At 30.2% G+C, this 27,189-nt stretch overlaps 1 protein-coding gene and 1 pseudogene across 2 annotated transcripts; both read left to right on the top strand.

The window, feature by feature from the left end:
- Positions 1-9,816, top strand: part of LOC137838803 (receptor-like protein EIX2) — a 69,303-nt pseudogene extending 59,487 nt beyond the window's left edge.
- A 1,338-nt stretch (positions 9,817-11,154) lies between these two features.
- Positions 11,155-12,447, top strand: LOC137836508 (triacylglycerol lipase 2-like). 2 transcript variants are annotated; one of them, XM_068645186.1, is made up of 6 exons: positions 11,155-11,194; positions 11,280-11,359; positions 11,459-11,554; positions 11,636-11,776; positions 11,865-11,978; positions 12,064-12,447. In XM_068645186.1, exons 2-6 carry the CDS (start codon positions 11,321-11,323, stop codon positions 12,223-12,225), a joined length of 552 nt encoding a protein of 183 aa, XP_068501287.1. In that variant the 5' UTR covers positions 11,155-11,194; positions 11,280-11,320; the 3' UTR covers positions 12,226-12,447. The 2 variants fall into 2 exon arrangements, with proteins under 2 accessions (XP_068501287.1, XP_068501286.1); XM_068645185.1 differs by having other exon boundaries at positions 11,161-11,359; positions 12,064-12,446.
- The last annotated feature ends 14,742 nt before the right edge of the window (positions 12,448-27,189 follow it).

The raw sequence follows: 27,189 nt of genomic DNA, 5'->3' as shown, positions 1-27,189 counted from the left end.
TTCTTTATCTTTAAACCAAGGTAAAACAGTGGGTGAGATGGGAGAATGGAATGGCACGGAGTGGAGGTGGGACTTGAGGTGGAGGAGAGGAAGATTTGAATGGGAATCTTCTCTGGAGAGGGACCTTAATATGCTTCTATCAGGGGCCAGTTTGAGAGAAAATGTCCAGGACACCCAGGTATGGGGGAAGGAGGTACCGGGGTTGTTTTCGGTGAGCTCTGCCTATGACTGTCTAGCTAAGCATGGTAGAGGGAACCAGGGAGAAGAGTATAAACTCTTGTGGAGGGTGAAGGCTTTTCCAAATGTGATAGTGACAGCCTGGAGGGTACTGATGGGAAGGCTTCCTACAAGAGTGAGTCTGAGCCGGAGAGGGGTAGTGGTGAACTCAATGATGTGTCCCTTGTGCCAGCTACAGGAGGAGACCTGTCATCACCTTTTCATGGAGTGTAAATATGCCCAGAAGGTTTGGTCTCTATGCTTTCAGTGGGTAGATATTGCATTCGTACAGCAACAGGATCTGAAGCTGCATTTCCAAAGTTTTCACCTGTTTCAAGTTAGTAATAAGCAGAATAGGATCTGGAAAGGGGTATGGGCAAATGTCATTAGAAGTTTATGGGATCAGAGGAACTTGATTGCATTCCAGCAAGGGGTAGTAGATGCTGAGGAGGTTTTCCAGAGGGCTCAACTGAAGTCTTGGTTGTGGATGAAGCATAAAGCTCGTTCGTTTTCTTATTCCTTTGTAGATTGGGTTCTTAACCCAAATATATGCATTAGAAGCTGCTAAATTTTCTGGCTCACATGCGTCTGAGATGGTTATGAAGAAGATGGTTGTTAATTCTGGATTAGACTCATGTGAAGTCTCTGGTAGGTAGGAATCTGTTATAGTTTGGTTTGGGTTCCTTATGATTAGATGGTTTCTCCAGGCAGGGAATTGGGTTGCTGCTTCTTGTTAATGTCATTTGCAGGAACCGGAAGCAGATTGAGCACGCTGGTATGGGTGTGACGCACCAGTACCAAAGGAGGGGTGGCTGTTTGAAGTGATGCCATGGGTGCAGCCGATTCTCTGAGGATGGAATTGAGGCACGCTATTCAGGGGGTCTGACTCAGTCTGGAATAGGGGCGTGATGTTACTATGCAGAGAAAGTAAGGTGGTAACATGGTGTCTTGTAAATTCGTGGCTGATTTGTAGCGGCTGGCAGGTTTGGGAGGTTGCTGGCTGGTCAATACATAGGTGAAGGAGATGGTGGGTGAAGGAAAAAGGCTGATGTGCTTGTGCTTTTCACTTATTCTAAAGCCACTATAGTTGTTAAGCAAGCAAAGAGCGAGCTTGGATGCACAGTTCTAGTGGTGTGTTGGTATTAAAAGGAAAGTAGGAAGTAGAGACTGTTGGAGCGGGGTTGGTAGACGGAAGAACGGAAATCTTCTCTGATATAGAGGGCTGGATTGCAGGGTGCAGGGGGAGTCCTAGGAGATGCTCTGCTATATCCTTTGAAACGGTGTTGGGGCTGGGAAGCTGCTGGTTTTTCTGCTGGTTTTTTCTGTAGTTTACTGTCATGTTGGTACAAATTTGTGAAATGGCTAGGGATATAGCTTTTGCAGGATATGTCACACCTTGGTTATCCTTCCCGTTCGGAGGAGTAACTATGTGGCTGTTGTATATGGGTTGGGATACCCCTTAAGTATCCCTCGTAATTTTATTTATTTATTGCTGATAAAAAAAAAGCAGACAACCAATCCATTCCCAATATAACCTTCAAATCTTTTAGAGGTATACAAATCATGTTGATTTTGTATCTCTGCCCATCTATAATTACTGGACACTCAGCACATATGGAAGAAGTTACTATAATACATTCTGTTGGTGTAGATACCACCAACTCAATTTCTAACTCTTGGACTGACAACTTAAGTTTCTTAGCACAATCAAAAGATATAAAAGAATGGGTTGCCCCAGAATCAAACAATACAGATAATTGTGTTCCAAGGATAGAACAAATACCTCTAACAAGGCTATCGGACTGCGAAGCTTTAGCTCCACTAATGGCAAAAACTCTACCAATAGCTCTGGGTTTATGATTATTATTCTGCTACACTCCCATAATATTTGGGACTAGAAGTCTGGCACGACAATCCTTCGTAGCATGACCATATCTATGGCATCTATCACATGTAATGTTTGTCACTGGATGAGGACAAAATTTAACTATGTGTTCCCCACCACATCTAAAAAATTTGACATTTGATAGCAACTGAGAAGTAGGCCCTCCACTCCTGAAGGATTGAGGTTTGGAATAAGGCTTCTTTTTATCTTCATATTTGGGTGTGCTTCTAGAAGGTCCTCTCACTTGAGGCTTAGCAAGTCTCCTACTACTTTTCAAACTCTCCACTAATTTTGCTTTCTCCACTAGAGCAGGGAAATCTCTAATAGACATAGGAATCACCACTTCTTTAAGCTTTTGCTTCAACCCAAACTCAAATTTTCTACATCTCCAAGCCTTAGTCATGGTCTGGGTGTAGAATTTAGCTAGGTGTTTGAACCTAGTAGCATATTCAATGACTGAAAGATTTCATTGTTCCAGCTGCATGAATTCAATTTATTTTGCATATCTGACACTATCAGGAAAATACTCCTCTAGGAATCTTACTTTGAAGTTCTCCCAAGTGGCATCTTCTCCTCTTTCTTCCATCATTTGCTTCATGCCTATCCACCAGAATTCAGCTTCTTCAGTTAGTACATAAATGGCATAGGATAACTTTCTCTCTTCAGGGCATTGAGTAGCTTCAAAGATTCTTTCTATGTCTCTCACCCACTGGTCTGCTTCATTTGGATTTACCTTCCCATTAAACTTGGGTGGATTGTGTCTCAGAAAATCCTCCACACTAAAGGTATGGGGTTGTTGATGAAGCTGAGATGCTTCTGCTGCTAATCTAGTTGTTTCTAATTGATGAAGGGTGTCCTAATGTTGTTGTGCCATAGTAGCACTTTGTTGTTGCAAGGCTGTTGCCATCATCTCTATTGCCCGGGCTAAGTTGGGCATATCTACTGGTGGAGGAGGAGTAGGTGGTCTACGTGCCATCTACTAAGCAGATAAAGAATTGGATTAGAAATTACTAAAAATTTCCAACAATCTTTAAGACAAATTAACTTCAAAGAAATAATCATACGAAACAAGTAAAAACCAATCAAAACTTATCTTTGAAATGTACTTTAGCTATTTAGAATTAAGATAGAAAATAATCTCGATCCAGTCATGAGTGTGCACCCTCACCACTCTATCAAGATTCTTTTTATTCTTAATACTTTCATCTTTATTCATAACTATTAATTTGACTTGAACACAAACAAGATTTCAAGAAAACAACTTTGTCAAACATCTTATTAGAAACTTTTAACTAAGTCTTGAGGCTAGACTTAAACAAAAATCTACACGCAGGAGAAACATAATAAACCCACTACCCTCAGGTTATCCTAAGGATGAACCGCTCTGATACCATTAAATGTAACACCCCATAATTTACACATAACTATTACAATAATAGTTCTACCAGTTTCTATACAAACTTGGAGTTTTTCAAAACATTCCTAATACATGATTAGGATTTAAATGTTGTCATATAAAATTTCAATATCAATAATTTCATCATTCATATAGACCACACATGGATCTATTTTCAATCACAATCATTGGATTTCATTTCAATCCCACTTCATCTTCTGGAAGACTCATTAAGTATGCCCCTACCAGAGACTAACACCTGACCCAAATATTACCAGCGAATCCAATAGAAAGGATCAGGGTAAGTTCAAACATCCAATACCGAGTGCCTACAGTGGGACCCGGTGTGTATGAACTCCCTCTCGGCTTCTCACCACCTGATATCTTAGTCTACATGACTTAGATAATCAGTGAAGCCAGAGGATCTCTGTTAAACATAGGCTTTTCATACTTAATGTACCATCAAATAACAACTCATACATTATCCCAAATGTATGACATCAATTTCATACAATATCATTCAAAACGCAATCCACAATATTCAAAATCTTATTTAACAGAAAAAAAACAACTCTTAAATATTAAACCATCAAAATCTAATATTTTTACTAGTTTAAATAATATATAAACAAACAACACAATATATAAACACACAACATCCCTGCAAGAGAAATTGAATATTGGGACCATGTCCCATTCACATTCAGATCTTCTATCCTAGGGTGCTATTAAAAATTAAATTTAGCTTCCCTTACCTCAATTGCTTGCTTTCCAAACAACTTCTAGAATTTTATTTCCCACAGTCTGGATAAGCTTCAAGATTTACGGGCCTAAAGCAAGTTATCCAAACAAAACAAAAATTCAGTATATAGTAGAATAAGTTGAGAGGATTAAACTTCTCAACTGACCCCACCAAGATTGATGACTAAATCCTAAGGAAAAATTGAGAACAAAGGATATTTAGAGTAAAAATGAACTTACTCTGTTTAAAAATCTGATCGGGTAGAAATGTTCCTTAACTCGCCAACTACAACGTGATCCGATCAAATTCTAAAATAAATAAAAATTAGGAGAGAAAATTAAGAGAGAAGGGAGAGAAGAGAATATGGAGAGAGAAAAAAAAAATGAGAGGCAATGTGGGATCGTGGCTCTGCTTCTTTATCTTTTACGTAGTTACAGAAACTATTTGAAAGTTATTGTCAATTTTTTAATATTGGTGTTCAAATTTTATGAATAAAAAGTTGAAATAAGCAGCATATAATACCTACCCTAATGAAAATAGTGAAAACCAAAATAAGTTGTTATTTGTGTCCTCTAACTATTCTTCTAATATTCCACTATAAGTAAACCAAACGCAGACAAAAAGACAAAGACTTTTAAATGTGAACATTTTGAACAAACCTTTCACACTTTTTTATGTCCCTCTAATTAATTTTCGCACCTAAAATCACGTTGCTCCTGCTCAATTAAATTGACAAATTTAAAATGAAGATACAAAATACTGATTTTGACATGTGAATTTGATTTTAAATATTTAGTATAGAAAAATTAAATTGTTAGATAGATAGCGCAAATATAAAATTTCCTCTTATCTAAGAATTTTGGGAAATTTGATTCTAAAGTAAATAACTGAGAAAAAAAAGGTAAAGTTAAAATTGGAGAAAAAATGGCTCTCCAGCATCATAAATATAAGAAGTTTTATATGCATAACCAAGAAGCACTTCTTTCTAATAATAATAAAAAAAAAAAAAAACTTGCTTTCTATGCATTTGTGTGAAGATGAATTCCTCCATTTTAATGGTTGTTTACCTATGTTGCCTTTTGTTATTTATCTTACGTTTGGTTCACTTTACTGAATATGTTTAGATACTAGAAATAGGTTTTGATATGTTAATAACTTATAACATAATTGCTTAATAAAAAAAAATATGGGAGGAACAATATTTATTTGATAAATACTTTTTGGATTTATAAGCAATAAATTGTTATAAGGAAATTTTACAAAAAATATTATCTAGAAGATGTATCAGGTGAAATCATAGATAATTAAAATTAAGTTATTTTTAATCAAATATTTGTAAATTATTTAGTTAGTTTATTTATGACAAAAAGTAATTATGAATTTATATATTATAATGAGTTGAAGCAAGTCTCCCTCCTATTAAATTGTTCTTATGTAGATTTATATATTATTATCGTTCAGTTAAAGATATAATTATATTAAATTTTTGGATGTTATTATTAATAAATTAACATAATATGTTTTAAACTATTTTTTTTTGTATTTACGCTATTAATTAGTGTTATTAATTTTCTAACCCGTGGGTTACTACGAAATACCAACTTTAATCAAGTCTTTGCACTACTTTTGTTTTTATTTGTTTATTTCATTCTGTTGAGAATCATCAGCCGCGTCATTCTCCCTTGCAAGTTAAAAAGCTGTGAGAAACAAAGCATCCATATGACCATCAATCCATATCCCATCATATTCTTTTAAGCTTAATATGAATAATATTATGAATATAATATATATATAGTTTATATTTTGATATAATTAATTCCTTGTCTTTTTAAGTCTTGCCAAGAATTTTTAGTCTTGCAAGATTCGACAAGTACTTGGTAAGATCAAGAATTAACACTTTTATTGAGAAATATTAGTCTTGTAGAGAAGTACTCTGAAAGATCAAAAAGTATCAATGTTGTTGGAAAGTATTAAGCAAAGTTTAGAAACACTAAACAAGATCGAGAAGTATTATTTTTATCGAGAAGGAATATTTCTTCTATTTTTTTTTAAAATAAAAATAGAGAGAGTTTAAATATATACTAGTAGTACACTGATTTTAGATCTAGTTAAAGAGACAAAATGTAAAATAAAGAGTCAATAAAGGCTAGACATATGTACAAAGAGAAATAACTAAGAATTAGAAAAGACAAAAATAATATTAGTTTTCTTCTAGAAGTCTTGTATCATATCATTTGTTAAACTCCTAATTTTCAAGTCTCCTCCCTTCTTCAAGAACTTCTTCCATATTCTTAGGTCAATTATGGCTTCAAATCAACTCTTCGAAAGGTCAAACTATTACATTAGTTGGTTTAGGCAAAATAAAAGCTGAAAAATGAAATTTTTATGACATTTTTTTAGAAACTCTATATTTTTGGAAAAAAAAATTAATCTAAAAATAGAAAATAATAAAGAAAAAAACCTTAAGGAAATGCAATTAGTTTAGATAAATAATGAAAAACTGAGACATCAACAATGACTAATAAAGATAACAATGATGTCGTCAACGATATACATGTAACTCGAAAACACCATGACAAAGAATATACATATAACCTTTGCACATTTTATATGTATGAATATATTTTCTTTGTTAATATTGATAATCTTTTCTTGTATTACTTTATTTTTAATGTTATTAACATTTTTTTACTTTAATTTATTCATAGACAAAGATTGCAACTACTTTATATGTGACCTCGACAAAATTTGCTAGAGGATTTACTAGATCAAGGTCCTTCTCACTTAGATGCTAAGAGGTGAAAGGACACTACTAACGATTGACAACAACACTAGAGTGATCATTGGGCCAAATATTGAATCTTTTAGCAATTGTATTGGAGTGTTAGCAATGAAAACATGTCATGGTAGGCATGAGTAGTACTTACTCGCTACCCATCATGTCTACAAAAATTGCCTTATTACCTCTCAAGTACTGACGTAAAGAAATTTACGAATCATGATAAAAGAGTATAAGAAACACATGACCTTCACATACTGCTTGGATGGAAAAAGTGAAATTCGAACTCTATCACTGCCTTCCTACCATAACAAATGAAAGTAGAATCATGTTAAAGATACATATACTTTTGATGACTCAGTTAAGTCTTTGAGTGGATTTTAAGAAAATACATTAGTTATCATACTTACTTATTACTTATACATAACTTCAATCATAATCTTGCAGGATAATTGCTGAGGAGGATATTGTTGCAAATGGCATCAATTGTTCCTAGTAGAACAATTGTTAAGGAAAGATTTTTGCAAGTGACATCAATTATTCTATGGCGTAGGTTAGATGGACCAACTTATAACCGGATCATGATGTTTGAGCTACTACGTTCTTAAATAGAAAGAGCTATGTCTTAACTATCAACTTTAATTTTTAGTCTAGTGACAAACATTTAATTCAACAAAATTTTAAATGATAGTCCAAATACAAGATCGCAAAAGATGTTGTAATACAATAAGTGATGACCATTGTATGAACCTAAATTGAAAGAGGTTTATAACTAGATAATAACGTTTCACTATTTCATTAGTAAATTAACTTTTTATAGTTCATTGACTAATTTTAATTCATTATATCTTGTAGTATTTCATGGATATACAATCATTTGACTCCATCATATCAACATGAACAATATATTTTATTAATTTTACAACATATTAAAATAATTGACATATTAGATTAGTTTTTAAACTTTTTAGTTGTTAATTTTTTTTTTAATATAGAATTCACCTTCTTAGTTGAAGTGATTGAAAATCACAAGTTTTATTGATGACTCAATTAACGATGATTTAAAAATCACTGTTAAAGGAAATTTTTAATCATAGTGAAAGTCTCATTTAGTGTGTTAAGATTATTATTGAAACAGTTATGGAAAAACAATGGTTTAATATAATAAAATAAAATAAAAAATATTGATAAGATAGCTAAAAATAAATAATTATATGTCTCGTACCGAAACTATTATTTCCTTTACTGAAATGTTGAATTTCTTAAACGGTAATATTCATGCTATAAATCAATTGAAAAGTAAAGAAAATGGAACTGAGCTTTTTTTCTCTTGTCATAAATAAATCAAATTGGACTAAACAAATACTGTACGTGAAAAGTGCTCTCAAACGTGAATGTTGTGATCCAATAACTCATCTTTAACTTTATATTTAACTTTATATTGAAAAGAGAGAAAAGGAAAACGCGTTTTAGTAGGAACATGGAATTACTCAAATCCAATATCTATCAATATTGTTGATCTAAGTGCAAATAACTTATGTGGAAAATTGCCTTCTCTTTTAAGCAATGTGGTTTCTTTAGATTTTTCAAGCAACTCATTCTCCAAATCCATGGATGATTTCCTATGCAAAAATCAAGACAAGCAAATGGAATTAGAATTTCTCAATCTTGCATCAAGTAATACCCGACTGTTGGGCCATTTGGCCATATTTAGTGGATGTAAATTTATAAAGCAACAATTTTATTGGAAACTTTCCCCAATCCATGGGTTCCTTGATAGAGCTAAAGTCTTTACGCATCCGTAACAACTTGCTCTCAGGGACATTTCCTACAATTTTGAAGAAGACCAATAAATTGATTTTGTTGGATCTTGGCGAAAATAAATTTTCAGGAACAATTCCAGCCTGGGTTGGACAAAGTCTTTTTTTGGTTCTTATCCTTCGATCAAATAGATTTTTTGGTCATATTCCTGATAAAATATGTGATATGAGTCTTCTTCAAGTGTTAGACCTTGCACAAAATAATTTGACTGGAAACATACCTACTTGCTTTAATAACTTGAAGGCCATGACAGAGATGAACAAATACATGGCTTCTTTTATCATTTGTTCTTCCATAAACTTTACAATCTATATATGGATTATAGTATAGTCGGCGTTCTTCTTTGGCTGAAAGGAAGAGGAGACGAGTACAAAAACTTTCTCGGATTAGTAACAAGCATTGATTTGTCCAATAACAATCTAACAGGAGAAATACCAAGGGAAATAACAAATTTAAATGAATTGAGATTTTTGAACTTGTCCCACAACCAACTAAGTGGTCATATTCCAAGAAGCATTGGTAATATGGGATCATTATTGTCCATCGATTTCTCAAGGAATCAACTTTCTGGTAAAATCCCTTCAACCATTTCAATTTTGAGCTTTTTGAGTATGCTAGATCTGTCTTATAACCATTTGAAGGGAAAAATACCGATAGGAAATCAATTGCAAACCTTTGATACCTCAAACTTTATCGGCAATAATCTTTGCGGACCACCACTACCCATTAGTTGTAGCTCCAATGAGAAAATTACTAATTTTGATCTCAATGACAAAGAGAGTAATAAACATGGAGTGAATTGGTTTTTTGTGAGTATGACATTTGGATTTATCATGGGATTTTGGATAGTAGTCGGTCCTTTGTTCATTTGTAGATCATGGCGTTATGCATATTTTCGTTTCCTTGATCATTTGTGGTTCAAACTTCAATCTATTCTCTAATGTAATATCATTGTGCAATCTTGTTGTAAAATAAAATTGTCATGCGACATGAAAGTTAATTTATTTTACAATGGATTTGTTGGTTGATCATATTTTAAAGTCATTTATGTATTTTTTTTTTCAAATTTGAGAGCGTTATGTAAATTTTGTTAATCGATGTCGATGCTATAGAATCAAATGTTGAACTTATTATAGATAAAATCTTGTTAATTTTGTCACAAAAGTAAGATCAACAAATTGTAAACGTCTATTACAAAAATTGGACAATGTGAATTTAATTTTCGCTACATAGAACTCTTGTTGAAAAGACTTGAAGCTATATATTTAGTCAAAGGTTTAGGTTAATATTATATATGTGGTGGTAATGGTTAGCATAACTTAAAATCAAATTTGATTTGATTAACATTGTATTGCTTTAGGTTGATAAGTTTTTAGACCATTTCTTTCTTCTTTGTTTTGTTATAAAGATGTAAACTCAGTAAGTTGTAATACTATTTTGAAAAATCTTAGATTACACGAATTAAAATTGAAATACTTTATACTTTTGATTTAAAGTTTCTCATTTGAAGTTGCATATTTAGTTAGTTACTTAGCTTAATATTATGTTTCAATATTTAGGAATGAGTCCTATATAATGGGAAAATTTATGCACACAAGTGTATATGTTCATAACTTTAAAATTGTCTCATTAGATAGATGTCAACAACATATTAAACTATTATTAATATATTTATTTTATAAGGTGATTATAGTTCAATATATAAAATTGTATAAACATAATTTTTTTAATAATACTATAAGTAATTAATCACTCAAATATCCCAGTATTTCCTATCTCGGAGGCACAAGAAAAAAAAAATTAAAATCAAAGTAGGTAAATTATAGTATTATTACATTATCAACTTTTTTATTAGACCTATTTTCTTGTTCATCTTCAAAATGGATGAAGGAGGTCGTTCCCGGCAGTGAGAAGTATGTGCAGATCAAGAAGAAGCTCCGCAAATTGAAGTTGCACACTGTTTGTGAGGAAGCTCGATGCCCTAAATTGGACGAGTGCTAGTCCGGCGGTGAGACCGGCACTACTACAAGAACTATCATGATTCTCGGTGGCACTTGTACTCAAGGTTGTAGGTTATAATCCAAATGTTTCACCTTCTTTTCTCTGTTTAATTATATGTTTATTTGGTGATTCGAATATTATAATTATATTGTAAAGATAATTTTTATATTTTCGTAGAACTTGACTGGAGTCAAAGGTCGATAAGATCTATGAGGTTGCTGAGAAGATTATGGTAAGATATCATAGCATATGAAATTTAAGTTTTACAAATTTACTATTTTAGCTTTTCATAATTTGACCTTTCCTGTGATGCAGAGTTTTGGATATATTACTACAAGTGACATGCATTTTAAAGTAAGTTGTTTACTGTTTTTAGAATTGATTCCATTTGTTAGTATATTATAATTATAATTACATAGAATCGAAGGTCTCTTCTTAGAATAAGGTGACAGGGAGGATCCACATTGTGAAGTGAAGTTTATGGTGACGACACAAGGCTATACTTGTGAAGAACACTTGGTATCTACTGTGTTTACATTTGTTTCTGTTTCTGGTCAAAATTCAACAAAATTTAGAGCCGCTAGTAGCTACTAACTTGCTTATTATGTAATGTTTTAGGTGACCACACAAGATGATTATATTCTTAACTTGCCAAGAATTAGAGTGGGAGAATTAAGGGGGCCACCTGCTCTTCTACAGTTTGGGCTTTACATGGTTACTAAAAGTTTCATAAACAACTATATGTCATCGATTTTGTTGTTGATGTTGGCAATTAATGTGATGTTGTGGTTGCAGGATAGCATAACATGGTTATTACTACCTGCAAAGCAGTCTCTTGCGTTTCTTTTGGCGGATAATGGGTTTGATGTTTGGGTTGTTAACACACGTGGAACCAAATATAGCAGACAACATACAACTTTACCACCTAATAGCTCGGTTAGTTTTGCCTACTAAAATGTTAATGCATTTCTATGGTCAACAATTTTGTTTGGTTCTATTGATTATATCATATTTATTCTTTAAGATTATTGATTGGAACTGGTCATGGGATGAACTAGTTGCATATGATCTTCCAGTCACATTCAAGTATGTGCATGATCTAACTGGACAAAAACTATACTATGTTGGTCACGAACAAGTGAATTTTACATTCTACGCTTCCCATTATTGTTTTTGACTTCTTCAATGTGATGCTCACTGCAGAGTGCTGAATTCCTTTGTAGGGAACTTTGATTGCATTGGCTGCTTTTTCCCAAGACCAATTATTTAACATATTGAGATCAACTTCCTTACTTAGCCCCATTGCTTACCAGATGACTTCACCCCTAACTAAAAATGCAGCTGAAAACATCATTTTTGAGGTATTAGTTATAAAAATGCTTTGATTGTTTGCCAAAAGAAAAAATTCCTTTTAAAATTAAAAAGATTAACATTGAAAATCTGTGTTTTCCGTTTTACAGTCGCCATACCATTTTGGAATCTTTGAATTTAATGAGAGGGTAAGTAAATCATTATCTATATCATTCATTGTCATTCGTTTCTTTGCTCTGTGGCTAGGAATAAGAAGGTTACAATGTTGCTTCCTCATAGTTCAAACTTTAATGTTGTAAGAAAGTACTAACATTTCTCAAGAAAAAGAAATAACAATATAGTTTTACAATAACTTTCTGTCCTTATAATATTACTAACATAATATAATAATAATATTGATAAAGTACATAAAAGCAAAATCATGAGAGAGATGTACAGAAAAAAATAATAGGAATAGAAGAATTGAAGAAGTAAATAGAAAAATGTCAAATCAGAAGAAGTGAATAAAAGAATAATGATAAGGCTACATGGCTCTAAGTTAGGAATGTTTACAGTGCAATCCAATCTATGTTTATAATTAACTAACTAATTTTTTTTTCTAAGTTAGGAGCGTTTACAGTGCAATCCAGTCTATGTTTATAATTAACTAACTAAATTATTTTTTTGGTCTTGTCCCATTACCTGATGTTTATAGAATGGAATAAACAAATAAAAAGAATAAAGTGTAGCCTCTTTCTTTGTTTTTAATCTTTTTTATTCCTTGAATGTACTACTTACAGTTAAAATTTCTTAAAAAGTTTGAAATCATGAATGAATACCATTAAACAAGATGTGTGACTCAAAATTTTGTGATTTACAACATTTTTCTACCAGAAACGAAAAATGTGTTCAAAGAATTGTTTTAGAAAATGTGTTGCTAACCTTTCACGTAGAAATAATATTATCTGGAAATGGGAGATACTTTATTATCTTCAATTCAACTCTAGTATTGCTTTTAGGCTTCTGGTAAGTGAGTATTAAATTTTAATTTTTAGTTTGTCTTCCACTTGATTTGGTTTTGAAATGTTAACACTAATGATTTAATGCTATTGTGTATTGGAGTGTGTTGAAGATCCTTATTTTTAGTTTTATTCTCAAGTATACTCTTTAGCACTATTATGTGGGCTACTTTTTATATGAACAATCTTTAAAATTTCAATCTTGGTAATAAATTTTATTTTATATTTTTTGACAGGTAGATGGTTATTGTTATAGGTAGCATCAAAAGCTCCCAGGAGTGGCACTTCTTGGAATAAAGTTAAAAAAAATGATAGATAAAGCTTTTTACTTAATTGTTGACTTTGTAGGGTTTGATAGACCAATAGTTGTTGTTTTCTTTTACTTATTGTCTTTTCTAAAATTATATAAAAGAAGAAAAGTATAAAGTTTTTCTATTGTTGTTTATATCTTTTTTCTCCACCTGATAGTAATTCGTGATATTCTTTTGTTCATGATATCTCGTGACACATCTAAGCTATTTTGATTTCCATTTAAACGGGAATAGTCATAGAAAGAATGCATAAGTCATGTATAGAGAAAATGGTCTATTAATTGAAGAATATTAAATTTTTTCAATAACTCACTTATTGTTATATTTTTCTATTTCTAATAAGCTTAAGTAATAGTTGGTGACACTAAGCATAAGGCTATAAATAACTATAAAATATAAAAAATTTAAGTTGATGAACTTTATAAAATTATTTTAAAATTAATGAATTTAAATATATAAATAAATATAAAATATTAAAGAGTAAGTAGGTAAATAAAATAATATTTTATAATAAATTAAATTATTTAGAGACCAATATAGTGACCATTTTTTTGGTATTTATATATTTGGTTACTAAATGAGTTTCTATATATTTTGGTCACTAAATTAGTTTCAATGAAATTGGTTGTTAATTTGGTTTCTATATAATTGGTCACTAAATTAGTTTCTATATATTTGGTCACTAAATTGATTTTTATTTAATGGTGACTAAATTGGTTTCTAAATTAGAATCTAAATTGGTATCTAAAATTAACGACAATGATTTTAGTCACTTAAGACTATTAGTTTCTAAATTAGTTTCTAATTAAGTTAGTGACTAATTTTATCATTTTAGAAACCAAAAATTTAGTTTCTAAAAACACTTTTTCTTGTAGTGTATTGTGATCTTATCAAAAAAATCATAACAAAACATTCCCAACCTATCACCAATAGAATTTCAAGAGATAATTTGCAATAAAACAAAAAGGAGTCCCAACATAAAATATAGTTTTTGTGGACTACATAATTCCCAAGTTGTCTCCAAAGAAATCTAAAAAAAAAATTAGAAAATAGATGCAAATATTTGTTGATGGAAGATTGCATAGAAAATCCAAGTTAGCATACCAAACTTCTTTTCCTGCACATTGACAGTAACCAGGCAAGAAAAATAATGGTACTCTACCTTTGGTGTTAGATATTCCTGCAGGTAAAATAGGTTCGTAATTCATGATTACACACTCTTTTTCATTTTATTAATGCTCCCGTAGAATTAATTGGGCTTGAAGACTTGCATTACCTTATAATTATCAAATTTTAGGCTTAAAATTGCACTATCACTACATATACGTGTGTTATTTTTATGTACATGATAGGAAAGATTTCAGACATAAGCACCGGTTGGCATATGAAAAATTAACTTTTTTTTTATTGAGTTTTGTAATCCAAAATTCAGAAAACTTTATAATAAGACAGAATTCTTCATTCATCAATGTGTTGATGCTACTACTTTTGGGAAAATATACATTACCATTACAACAAGTCAAGTGTGAGATATTTTAGTTAAGACCTATGGTGGTCTTGAATGGACAAAGAAAGTCAAATTACAAACTTTAAGAAGGTAATATGAGTTGCTCTCAGTGAATGATCAAGAGTATATGTTGCAAATTATATTTCAACGAAATTCAGATTTTGGTGTATGGAATAAGTGTTTCAAAAAGGATATCAGATAAACATGTTGATATGATCGGTATAACATTAACTTCACATTTTGCTTATATTTGTTCTGTGAATTGAATAATTGAAGAACCTTAGTTCAATAAGTATTGAAGAATTACATAATTTACTTGAAGCCCATGAACAAAGAATCAATGAGAGAAGGAATTTTGAAAAGGCAAAAAAGTGAGCATTACAAGTCCAAAGAAATTTCAAGAATAAAGGCAATAAGAAAAGAAAATAAAAATAGAAAGGGAGAAGATTGAATGAATCAACCAAAAACAAAGATTGAACTACTTAAGATCTGAATAACCTGACCAACAATAAAAGTTGGGGTCAATCAAAATAGAAAGAAGTTTAACTACAAGAAGATCCAATGTTATAATTGAAATAAGGTGAGACATTTTGCATGAATGCTAAAGTTGAAAAGAAGGAAAAGGAAAATCCAATGATGAGACAAACATAGCTTATGATGATTTGATCAAACAAAAAATCATACCCAATACCTTTGAAGGAAAGTGATGTATGTGATATGTGAAGTTCAAGTGTTAAACTAAGAGACAAAGTGACAATTTATTGAAAATTATAAATAGTGATGATAGTGATGAATATGTGTATGATGAATTCAATAGCTACTATGAAAGATAAGGTATCCATTAACCTCCTTATACACCACAACATAATGGTAATGCAAAATAGAAAAACATGACCATGATAAATATGCTGAGGATGACTATTTTACGGCAAGTGTACCGTGTCAGAAGTAACAAATTTTTCCTAAGTATGGATATCGAACACACAAGGAATAGTTAAACTCTCTAGTATAATCTTAACTAAATATAAGAGAATTTGTAAAAGTTTGTTGGAAAGGTTGTTTGTATGGTAAATTTGCAAGAAATTAAATAAAGCAAAGTAAAATATTTGTATAAGTCAATTGGGAAAATTGGGATTGGGGTTCATCCGTCTCACTCGTCTATATTTTTCATAAGAATATAATATTCAATCTTGATTGATATTGATGCACATATAAAAATCATTCATATTGATTCCTCGCAAACAAAATTATTAAAAGAGTCTCATAAATATCAATTCCTCTCACATTTATAAAAACTGTTTATCATTATGAACAAATGTTATAAAGCAATTAACATTTGAAATCTATTTATAGCATTCAAATATGTTAATCATTATCATTTAGGTATGCTTAGAAGTGCTTTCCAATCAAATCTAAGGATGAAAATCATGAATAATTCAAGCTTTGAGAATAAAGTGATAATATCAATCATCAATTAAGAATTGAATATTATAGATAAATGTCACCTCAATACATAAGTGTTTGAACAAATTACTCACAATCCCAAAGGGAATAATTTGACACTCATGTTGGTCATTACAAGCATGAAAAGCAAGAAAAGAAGATCCATGATGTTTCTCTTGGACGGCGGCCTACTCTAGGGTTTTCTATCTCTCTCTATTCTCCCAATGATATCTAGGGTTATGCTTCACGCCTCATATTTAACCTAGTTGGGCTTGGGCTAAGTGACTTCTCGCCTGGGCGTGATTGGCCTGGCCTGGGCGAGTTGGACGAAAACAGACCCAATGTCTCTGGAATTATCTCGCTGGACGTGAATGAGCTCGCTTGGGCGAGATCCTCTAGGAGCTTCTAGCTTAGGCGAGTTTGGGCGAGTGTTTGGAGCATTCCAGCTTTCCCTTTTTATCTTGTATATTCTCCTCTTACCCTTTTATCTCCATGGTTTTATCTCCATTCATATTATAATCACAAATTATGTAAAAATGTTTGAATTCATAAATTAGGGGTTATATTTATTTTATCAATTAATATCCATAAGTGTCTGTATTTTAATATGAAACATTACTGAAATATGACACTTATCAATTTGTTGTGGAATTTTAGACCGTAGTCAGTCCTTTGTTCATTTGTAGATCATAGTGTTATGCCTATTTTCATTTCCTTGATCGTGTGTGGTTTGAACTTCAATATTTTCCCTAATGCTAATAACTATTGTGATGAAAAATAAAATTATCATATAACATGAAAGTTAATTTGAAATACTCTTAATTGCCTAGTTGATCATCAAATAAAAACCAATTTTAGAGACAAAAAATAATTAGTTGTTATATTGACTAAATTAGATACTATTTTAGAGACTAAAAAATTATTGGTATCTAAATTAGTTTTTATTATTGATAAATAGTTTCTAAATTGATATTTAATTAGCTACCAAGCTTTTAGCTACCAACTTTAGAATATAAATAATTGGTAGTTAAAACTTTGATAACTAATTAGATATCAATTTAGAAACTATTTATCAATAATAGAAATTAATTAAGATATCAATAATTTTTTTATTCTGTAAAATAGTATCTAATTTTGTCAAGATAACAACTAATTATTTTTTGTCTCTAAAATTGGTTTTTATTTAATGATCAACTAGGCAACTAATTATGTTTTGTATCTAAAATTGTTCCTATTTAATGATTTTCTAGTAGAATGTTTTGATTTATTTTTAAATATGAGAGCCTTATTTAAATTGTTAGTGGGTGTTAAAGCTAAAGAATGTGCATGTTGAACTTATTATAGATAAATTCTAGATAACTTTGTCACTGAAGTAAGATTAAGAAATTGTAATCTATTTTTTAATAAGTATAAATTTAATTTGATCTACATAGAACTCTTTCTCTGTGGCGATCACTTTGTGAACATTTAGTTTTGGATGCAGCATTTTTAACTTTATGTCTCTATTTTTTAAATTTAATTCAATTTAATTTAACATTTCATATATAAAAAGGACAAAATGAGACTCTGGTATAAAGAGCAAAAGAAGTTAGAAAGAAAAGGGAAAAAATAGAAGAGCATATGGGACAAACAAATATTACTAGGTAAAATAGAAAAAATGAAAACACAATAGACAATGTCTTCTTATTTCTTTTGAGCTTTTATATAACTTTAATCTCTATTTTCTTTAATGTCCTTGTTTACTTTTGAGAAAAATGTCAATTGTGTTTCAACTTCGACATTAGAATTATGAAAAGAGTGTTGATATATTGACACCCTCTGACAGTAACACACATTTGACGTTGTAGACGTGGCAATGACGTGACATATTGAGATTGTGCGCGAATGAGCAGCGCGAGCTTCAAAATAGGGTAAAAAAAGAATATATTACATTGGTTCTTAGTAACAACCGGTGTAATATTTTTTTTTACTTAGAATGACCCATATTACACCGGTTAAGCCATCTAATCGATGTAATATATGACCCATATTAAAAAAAAATTGATTTTTTTTTCATAAAGAGTGGGTGGGTCGTAAACGTCACATAGGTAACCACTTACAGACACACAAGTAACCAGTTTTGCGTGTGCTAGTATATGTGGAGGAACTTGTGGCTGGTAACCAGTTCTAGTAGGGTTATTACATCGGTTAACCGATGTAATATATGCTTTTTACATCGGTTAAGCCATTTAACCGATGTAATATATGGCCCATATTAAAAAAAATGAATTTTTTTTTCATAAAGAGTGGGTGGGTCATAAACGTCACATAGGTAATCACTTACAGACACACGGGTAACCAGTTTTGCATGTGCCAGTATATGTGGAGGAACCTGTGGCTGGTAACCAGTTCTGGTAGGGTTATTACATCGGTTAAGTCATCTAACCGATGTAATATATGATTCTTATTAAAAAAATGATTTTTTTTTCATGAAGAGTGGGTGACCATAAACGTCACATAAGTAACCACTTATGCACACATGGGTAACCAGTTTTGCATGCGTCACATAAGTAACCACTTATAGAGACACGGATAACCAGTTTTGCGTGTGCTACTTGTCATATATTATAATATAGAGCCAGTGTCACATCCTCACCAAATGTCACGTTTGCAGTGTCAATTAATGCCACACAAGCGATGTCAAGTCTGTGTTAGTAGCAGAGGGTGTTAATAATACATATTTCTTATGAAAAGTATGAATTTTCATACAGGATAGTCTTCAATTGTGCACAAGAACTAATCAAAATTGATCAAGCACTCCACTGTCACTCTTCTCAATAACATCATTTCAAATATTTTTCTAGATTTGATGGAATTTGATTTAACTAGCAACATTACTACATCAATTACACCTTGGCTTTCGAAAGTAGTAGGGATTTTCACATTGGAGTTTTCACGTCATCAAATAAAGACCGAGACAAAGGAATAACATCACATGATCAGGACAAAAAAAACTTGTTATTCTAATGACGATGAAACAACTATCCTAAAATCTCAACGACAATTATCCTAAAATCTCAACGACTATATTCGTAAAATAACAATTCTTTAATACCAATATTTTAACGAAAACCCACAACTAATCTCTAAAATATAGCAAATTTATTTTTACTATTACATAAATTTTTCAGACCTAAATCGTTAATAAAAACTACATCACTAAAAGTAAAAGTAAAAGAAAATCAAATTTAAAGATTATTTGTGGTTGTTCTATGAAACTTTATCGTAATCTTCACGAGTACGTCTTAGAACAAATAACATATCAATTGACATCTCAATATTTACTCAAATAATCAAATCTAAATGAATAAACAATTTTCAAAAGTAAAGTTTAAAAAAGATTGAGTATATTATATGGAAAAATAGTGAGTGAGTGGTTGATCATGGCTCACACTTAAAAGTTAAAATGGAATTTTGGTTCTTACAACATTATTGAGCTGGGCACACTCATTTGGTAGTGTTAAAGGGTAAGGGTTGGTTTATACTGCTATAGCTTACACATGGCTGTTATGCAGTTACATGCATGAATGAAGTTCTTACATTACAGAGAAAGAAACTGGGGTAGGCACTATCTCACTATTGTGTCAGGCTCGAATTTTGAACTATACAAAATCTTTTTGGGGAAGGTACAATCTCACATCTCCACCATCTTCTTATGATTTTTTCTCTTACAAATCTCATGGTGACATGAATAAAATTAAATGTTATACAAATATTAAAAATTATAAGAAAATATATTTATCACTTACATTGTTGAAGCACTAGTACAAAATACTTCATTAAGGACACCATTTAAAGACAGTTTGGAAACAACCATCGTAGTAAGCAAGGCGGTGGCAGTTTCATAATTTTTTTTGCATTTTTTAAATATATTAGTACTAACTTATTGAAATTTAGGTATCTTTGTGGATTATGCTTCAATGAGGGGAAACACAATATATATGGGTTTTTAGACCCTAAACTCATTCAATTAATTGAAAACAAGAAGTCAGAAACACAAACATACATCACCACTGTCTTAAAGAATGGAGGAAAACAAATTTATTTTGCTCCGTACATCCATGTGTAAGTTCTTATTTATTAAATAAGTTATACTAAATTATTGATATAAGAGAAACTAACTGATTTGATATATAGGTGTCATTGGCAACTATTGATCATATTTGTTCAAGATCATACCGCTACATAGTTTTGCTTTTTGCATAAAGAAAACCCCTACCTATTTTAAAAACATTATAGATAGGTACGACAGTTTCATTTAACATTTATTATTACTTATACATTATACAATATTATGTATTATAACATGAAATTTTATTATTTTAGTGTTTACTCTGGACATAACATGTTGTGTGGGAGGAGAAGTGCAAACGCACAAAGACTCACTTGGATGTACCTTAAGGTATTTAAAGTATATTTGTTCACTCAATTTTATGTGTCTCACTCATTCATTTAATACATTAATTTCCACATGCAATCCAACAAGCAATCCAGAAGTTATGAGTGTGACTATTATGTTATGCAATGGATGTTGACTATTGTGCAAGTTGCAATTAATAAAGATTGGGATCAGGTAATACCTCAAAACATTAAACACTTTAAAATTTGGGGTTTATTATTCATGTACAAATTCAAAAAAATTCAAAATGTACAGTTTTTAAACGACCAACACCCGCTAGATTCGAAAACATTGGAGTATGTGAGAACAACATGGTCAAAGTATTTTGTAACTATGTATAGCACCTTAGGATAGATAAATCATTAGAATGACATACTCTTTTATATATTAGAAAAACTCTTTGTAGAATGTTATAATTTTTTGTATGTATTTTTTTATACTTAAACTATGATTTTAAATGTTTTGATTTTCTGGAATTGGATATTTTATGCAGGTTTGAAGTTTTTTAAAAAACAAATTAATTTTTTTTAAAACCCACATATAACGACGGTTCCACGTGGAACCGTCTTTCAAAACCCACATACAACAACGATTCCACGTGGAACCGTCTTTAAAAGTAGTTGTTTAAATTTTTTTTATTCCTATTCAGCATCCACTTATAAAGCCGGTTAGATGAACCGTCGCTATACTCTTGTTTATAACAACGGTTTAGCAATCATCGTTAAAAATGATTACTTATAATGACACCTGCAATAACGACGATTTAGAAACCGTCTTTATATGTCATTTTTAACTGTCGTTAATGTACCTTTTTGCACTAGTGAAGTAAAGATAGAGAAGACAACAAAGGTGGAGTGGGCTTGGCAAAGGGAGAAAATCATTTAATTAGTGGATGTTGCCAAGAGAGATTATTAGTTAATGATGTAGATTGCAATATATGAAATAAGTTTTGTGGCCAAGGAGAAGGATAAAGAGGCAGATGAGTGAAGGATGGATCAAAGTGGGTTGCTATTGAGGTATCAGGTTAACAAATATAGTATGGTAGTGAATTTTGAGGTAGAGTTTATTACAAAGGGCAACAAACGCTATCAATATTGAAATTGGAATATGGCAGAGATTATTTTAGAATGTCAGAGTTATCACAAGAGCTTTCTTCTTTGTTTTCTTAATCTCAGATTATGACATGGGTTCATTTATGGTGTTGAAATATAAGTGTTGGTTAGAGGCACACTGTTAGGCTGGACGATCAGTACCTATTTCCAAATGAGTTTATCCTTTTTGGAGTCATTTGGATAGGTTTGTACTTCTTTTATATAAGGGTTGGAGGACTCCATAAATATTTCTTTTTATTTAATTCTTTTATTACTGATAAAAAAACTAGTTGAAAGAGCGTATCAGTTTCTATCATTAGAGGTAGTGTTCGTTGACTTTTTCATGCTAAAATTTATGCAAAAAAGTAAGATCCAAGCATATATTTACATTAGATGACAGTTAGAAGAGTACGAGATAAAAGTATCTTCCCATGGTAGGATGTTGAGGATAAAATCATACATGTAAGATAAGAAGGTGGACTATGAGAAATTATTAAGTTATATAAGACTAAGGCCATGATAGTACACATTCAATCAGCAAAATAATTTACTGCAGTAATCAACTCTTATATTAACTCCTAAACTAGAGTTCCGAAGAGCTATTATGAAAGTACCCATAAAAGCATTACTTTAGTTCATAAAACTTAATCGCTATCTTATTCCATGTCCCTTATTCATCTAATCTAAACCCTAAACTCTAAAATTGTCAATTGGGTTTTCAACTTGGACATTAGAACTATGAAAAGCGTAATATGAATTTTTATAGATTTTCAACTTGGACATTAGAACTATGAAAAGCGTAATGTGAATTTTTATAGAAGTAGTCTTCAACTGTTTACAAGAACTACTCAAAATTGATCTAGCACTTCAACGTCACTTTTCTCAATAACATCATTTCAGTTATTTTTCTAAATTTGATGTGACAGTGATGTGATGACTCTCTAAATATGCATGAGACATCATCTTTCTCATAAAAAACACTCATAGTCCATATGGACAACGAAGTCAACGACATACATGTTATTAGGACTATGGGAAACATAGCTTCTATGTGTTCTTTTATTGCTAATTTTTGTACCTATTATTGGTTTATATTTGTCGCAATTTTCTTTGTTCTCAATGTAGTTCCTGACACATTTGGATTAGAAAATGAACACATGGACATTAATATGTTTCCTTAATAGGTTTTCCATTTTGACGAGTGATGACTGTTTTACGACAATTGTACCGCGTCAAGTAATTATTTGTCCTTAGGGACGGATATCGAACGCACAAGAAAAAGTTGAATTATCAAGTGTAAGATTCACTAAATAGAAAACAAAATAATAAAGTTTGTTGAGAGTTTGTTATGATTGGAAGAATTGTAAAGAAAGTAAGTTAGAGTTTGTTGGTTCAATTGGAAAAATTGGGATTGGGGTTCATCCTTCTACTCTTTTGTATTTTGAAAATCATAGTAACGTTATATCCTTTAATTGATGTTGATGCCCATATAAAAGTCATTCATATCGATTCATCGCATATTTATTAAAAAAATCTTTATCATCACGGTTAGATGTTTATAGCAATTAACATTTCAAATTTATTCCCAGCATTCAAATATGTTAAGCATTGTCATTTGGGTCAAAAACTTAGAGATACATTTCAGTCAAATCTAAGGATCTTGATCATGGTAAACAAGCATTGCAGATAAAATGACAATACCAATCATCAATCAAAAACAAAATATTATATTTCAATATCACCTCAATACATAAGAGTTTGAAGAGACTACTCTCAATCCCAAATGGTAGAATTATTCATTCGAGTTGGCCATTACAAGTATGGAAAGCAAGAAAAGAAGATCCAGGATATTTCTCCTTGACGGTTACATTCTCTAGGGTTTTCTAACACCTTATATTCTCCCAATTGATGTCTAAGATTGTGTCTCTCGCCTTATATTTAACCTAGTTGGGCTTGGACTAAGTGAATTCTCGCTTGGGCGTGATTTGCTCGTCTGGGCGAGTTGGATGAAAACAAGTCCAACGTCTCTAGATTGATCTCGCATGGAGGAGATCCTCTAGGAGCTTCTGGCTTGGCGAGCTTGGACGAGTGTTTGAGCATCCCAGTTTTCCCTTTTTATCTTTGTTTATTCTCCTTTTGCCCTTTCATCTTTATTCTTCCCTAGAATCCTGAAATTAACACAAATTTGAGAATAAATCGTTCTTATTCAAATTATAATCACAAAATACGTAAAAATGTTTTAATTCATAAATTAAGGGTTATATTATAGTTATTTTATCAATTAATATTCATAAGTGTCTTATTTTAATATAAAATATTACTGAAATATGACACTCATCAACAAGTAAAGTGCAAGAACTCATCAATTTCCTTTTCACACTCTTCACTAACATGACATGTATTCATTTAACTTCAGTTCATAACTACGTAAGATAGAAACTTCATTGTCATCAATCATTCATTTTGATTCTCACTTTTGTAATTCAATGTAAGACCCTACCTACTTTTCATAATTCTTTAACATATACAAACTAAGTCTGATATATATCATAAATTTGATAAAAAAAAAGTGTAGTATGATGCATTGGTCTCCAAATTACTTGAAATGAAAGTGGTCACAGATAACATATCACAATCAAGTATGTACTCGGAGGACAACACTAAATTGTTTGAACTGAAATTACATCAAATTTAAGCTTACACTTAATAAGTATGTATTAACAAACTATGAAAATTTCAAATTGTCCAATCGAACAATTCAAAATTTAAAACACATAATTAATGTTTAACCATTTACTAAATCTCAAACAAAAACTAAAATTTAATTAAATTAGTACATCAAGCAAACATACAATACAATTTTTTTTACATCTAAACTAATTGTTTTCCTGTAATTTCATACAATATATTTTATAAATTTCTATATAATTTAATCCCTAAAATTTTAAACAATTTAATGACTAAATAGTTTAATCACTCCTAGGACTAATAATTAATTAGTCCTTGTATTCTTTATACTTTTCATAAAGTACAAATTACAATTTTAAAAACTTATAAATTTACTCCTATATATAGAAAAAAAACTAATTTCAATTGTATAATTATAAACTTACAAAACTAAATAACACATTAAATTTAAAAATTAAATTTCAATATCAACCAACAGTTTTATCAACAACAATTCAATAGAGAGATATCCATACATTATCATGATTGAAATGTTCAAAAACAACCACAACTTCAATTTTAATAATAAAATGAAGATATAAAGGAGTAATATAATGTTTGTTCTTAAAATGATGCTCCAATATAATTGAAGAAAAACCTCAACCTCAACAAATACAAATGGAACAACAAAATGTAAGCATAGCACACTAAAGGTTAAGAACCACTAAATTACTATCATCGATGAAGAGGAAGAAATTGTTATTATCTGCAACTACAATGGAGAAAAGAACTATTTAACATTGAAATTAAATTTTAGATCAAATATCATTCGTCCAACATAAAACTTTATATTTACATGGATGACGTGAACATTGACATAAATATGAAGTTTTAGGTTTAAGCTAAAAACGTTTGAATAATTTTTTTTAAAAAAATACCACTACTCTTTTTTTAAATCAATTTTCGGGAAATTCAATGTAAAATTAATGTCGTGATTGACACATTTTTTACTAGAATCTTTTACAACGTCTAAAATATTTTACACTTCTTTGTTGTCTCTATTAATTTTTACGTGAAAAATTGTAAAATTTAACTTTAAACTTATAAATTAATGTAGACAATAAAAAATTTATCTCGGTTAATTGGAACTTATTTGAAAGTTGTTGTCAATTTTTTAATATTGATGTTCAAATTTAATGAATAAAAAATTGAAATAAGCAGCATATAATACCTACCCTAATGAAAATAGTGAAAACCAAAATAAGTTGTTATTTGTGTCCTGTAACTATTCTTCTAATATTCAACCATAAGTAAACCAAATGCAGACAAAAAGACAAAGACTTTTTAATGTGAACATTTTGTGTGGACGTTGAATTTGAAGAAGCCTTTCACACTTGTTTATGTCCCTCTAATTAATTTTTTGCACCTAAAATCACGTTGGGTCAATTAAATTGACAAATTTAAAATGAAGATAAAAAATACTGATTTTGACATGTGAATTTGATTTTACAAATTTAGTATAGAAAAATTAAATTGTTAGATAGATAGCACAAATATAAAATTCTCTCTTATCTAAGAATTTTGGGAAATTGGATTCTAAAGTAAATAACTGAGAAAAAAAAAAGGTAAGGTTAATGAAAACAGAGAAAAAATGGTTCTGCAGCATCATAAATATTAGAAGTTTTATATGCATAACCAAGAAGCACTTCTTTCTAATAAATAAAAGAAATTTGCTTTCTATGCATTTGTGTGAAGATGAATTCCTCCATTTTAATGGTTGTTTACTTATGCTGGCTTTTGTTTTTTATCTTACGTTTGGTTCAGTTTACTGAATATGTTAAGACAGTAGACACTACAAGAAAAAAAATATATTTAATAACTAATTTAAAAAAATAATAATAATAATTTATATAATAATTAATTTAGATACTATTTTATAAATTAAAAATTATTGGTTACTAAAAAGTTTCTATTATTAGTAAAAGATATAATATAATTAGATACTATTTTTTTGTAGCTAATAATAAAAATAAAAATAAATTTGTTTTTAGAGACATTTTTTTTTATTGTTAAGATGTAATTGGAAACATTTTTTTTATTTAGTCACTCTTAATATATTTTAGAAATTAATTTTGGGTCTCTAAAAATAATAAAATTAAAAACTAATTTTTTTAGTTTCTAATCATCCTATAATTAGATATTTAAATTTTTAGTCGCTTTTATTTAAATTTAGATACTAATTTTAGAATAATTAAATTTTATAAAATTAATTATTAGTTATTAATTTATAAAATAATTTAAATTAATATGAATAAATTTACTAATTTATTAATTTTATTAAAATATTAAAATAATTAATATCAAATTAAAAAATTACATTTAAAATAGTAATTTAAATTTTTTAATTTTATTTAAACATAAAATTAAATTAATAATAAATTTAAAATTTTATTTAAATTAAAAAATTTATGAATTGGTTTAAATAAATATGCATTCTTTTTAAAAACTTATTTAATTTTTTTTTAAATCTGAGCAAATAGTATGCAATATTGGATTTCTATGTTTATCATTCTTTAACCTTTT

Source organism: Phaseolus vulgaris, chromosome 4 (assembly GCF_000499845.2).
Source record: "Phaseolus vulgaris cultivar G19833 chromosome 4, P. vulgaris v2.0, whole genome shotgun sequence".
Lineage (NCBI taxonomy): Eukaryota > Viridiplantae > Streptophyta > Magnoliopsida > Fabales > Fabaceae > Phaseolus > Phaseolus vulgaris.
This window is presented reverse-complemented; position numbering and strand designations above follow the sequence as displayed.

Bases quoted from the DNA above. Each gene is read 5' to 3' on its own strand.
- LOC137836508 (XM_068645186.1), top strand. From the start codon at position 11,321: ATGGTGACGACACAAGGCTATACTTGTGAAGAACACTTG. The intron at 11,777-11,864 runs GTTAGTTTTGCC...TTATTCTTTAAG, and splicing joins CTTTACCACCTAATAGCTCG to ATTATTGATTGGAACTGGTC. The intron at 11,979-12,063 runs GTGAATTTTACA...ATTCCTTTGTAG, and splicing joins ACTATGTTGGTCACGAACAA to GGAACTTTGATTGCATTGGC.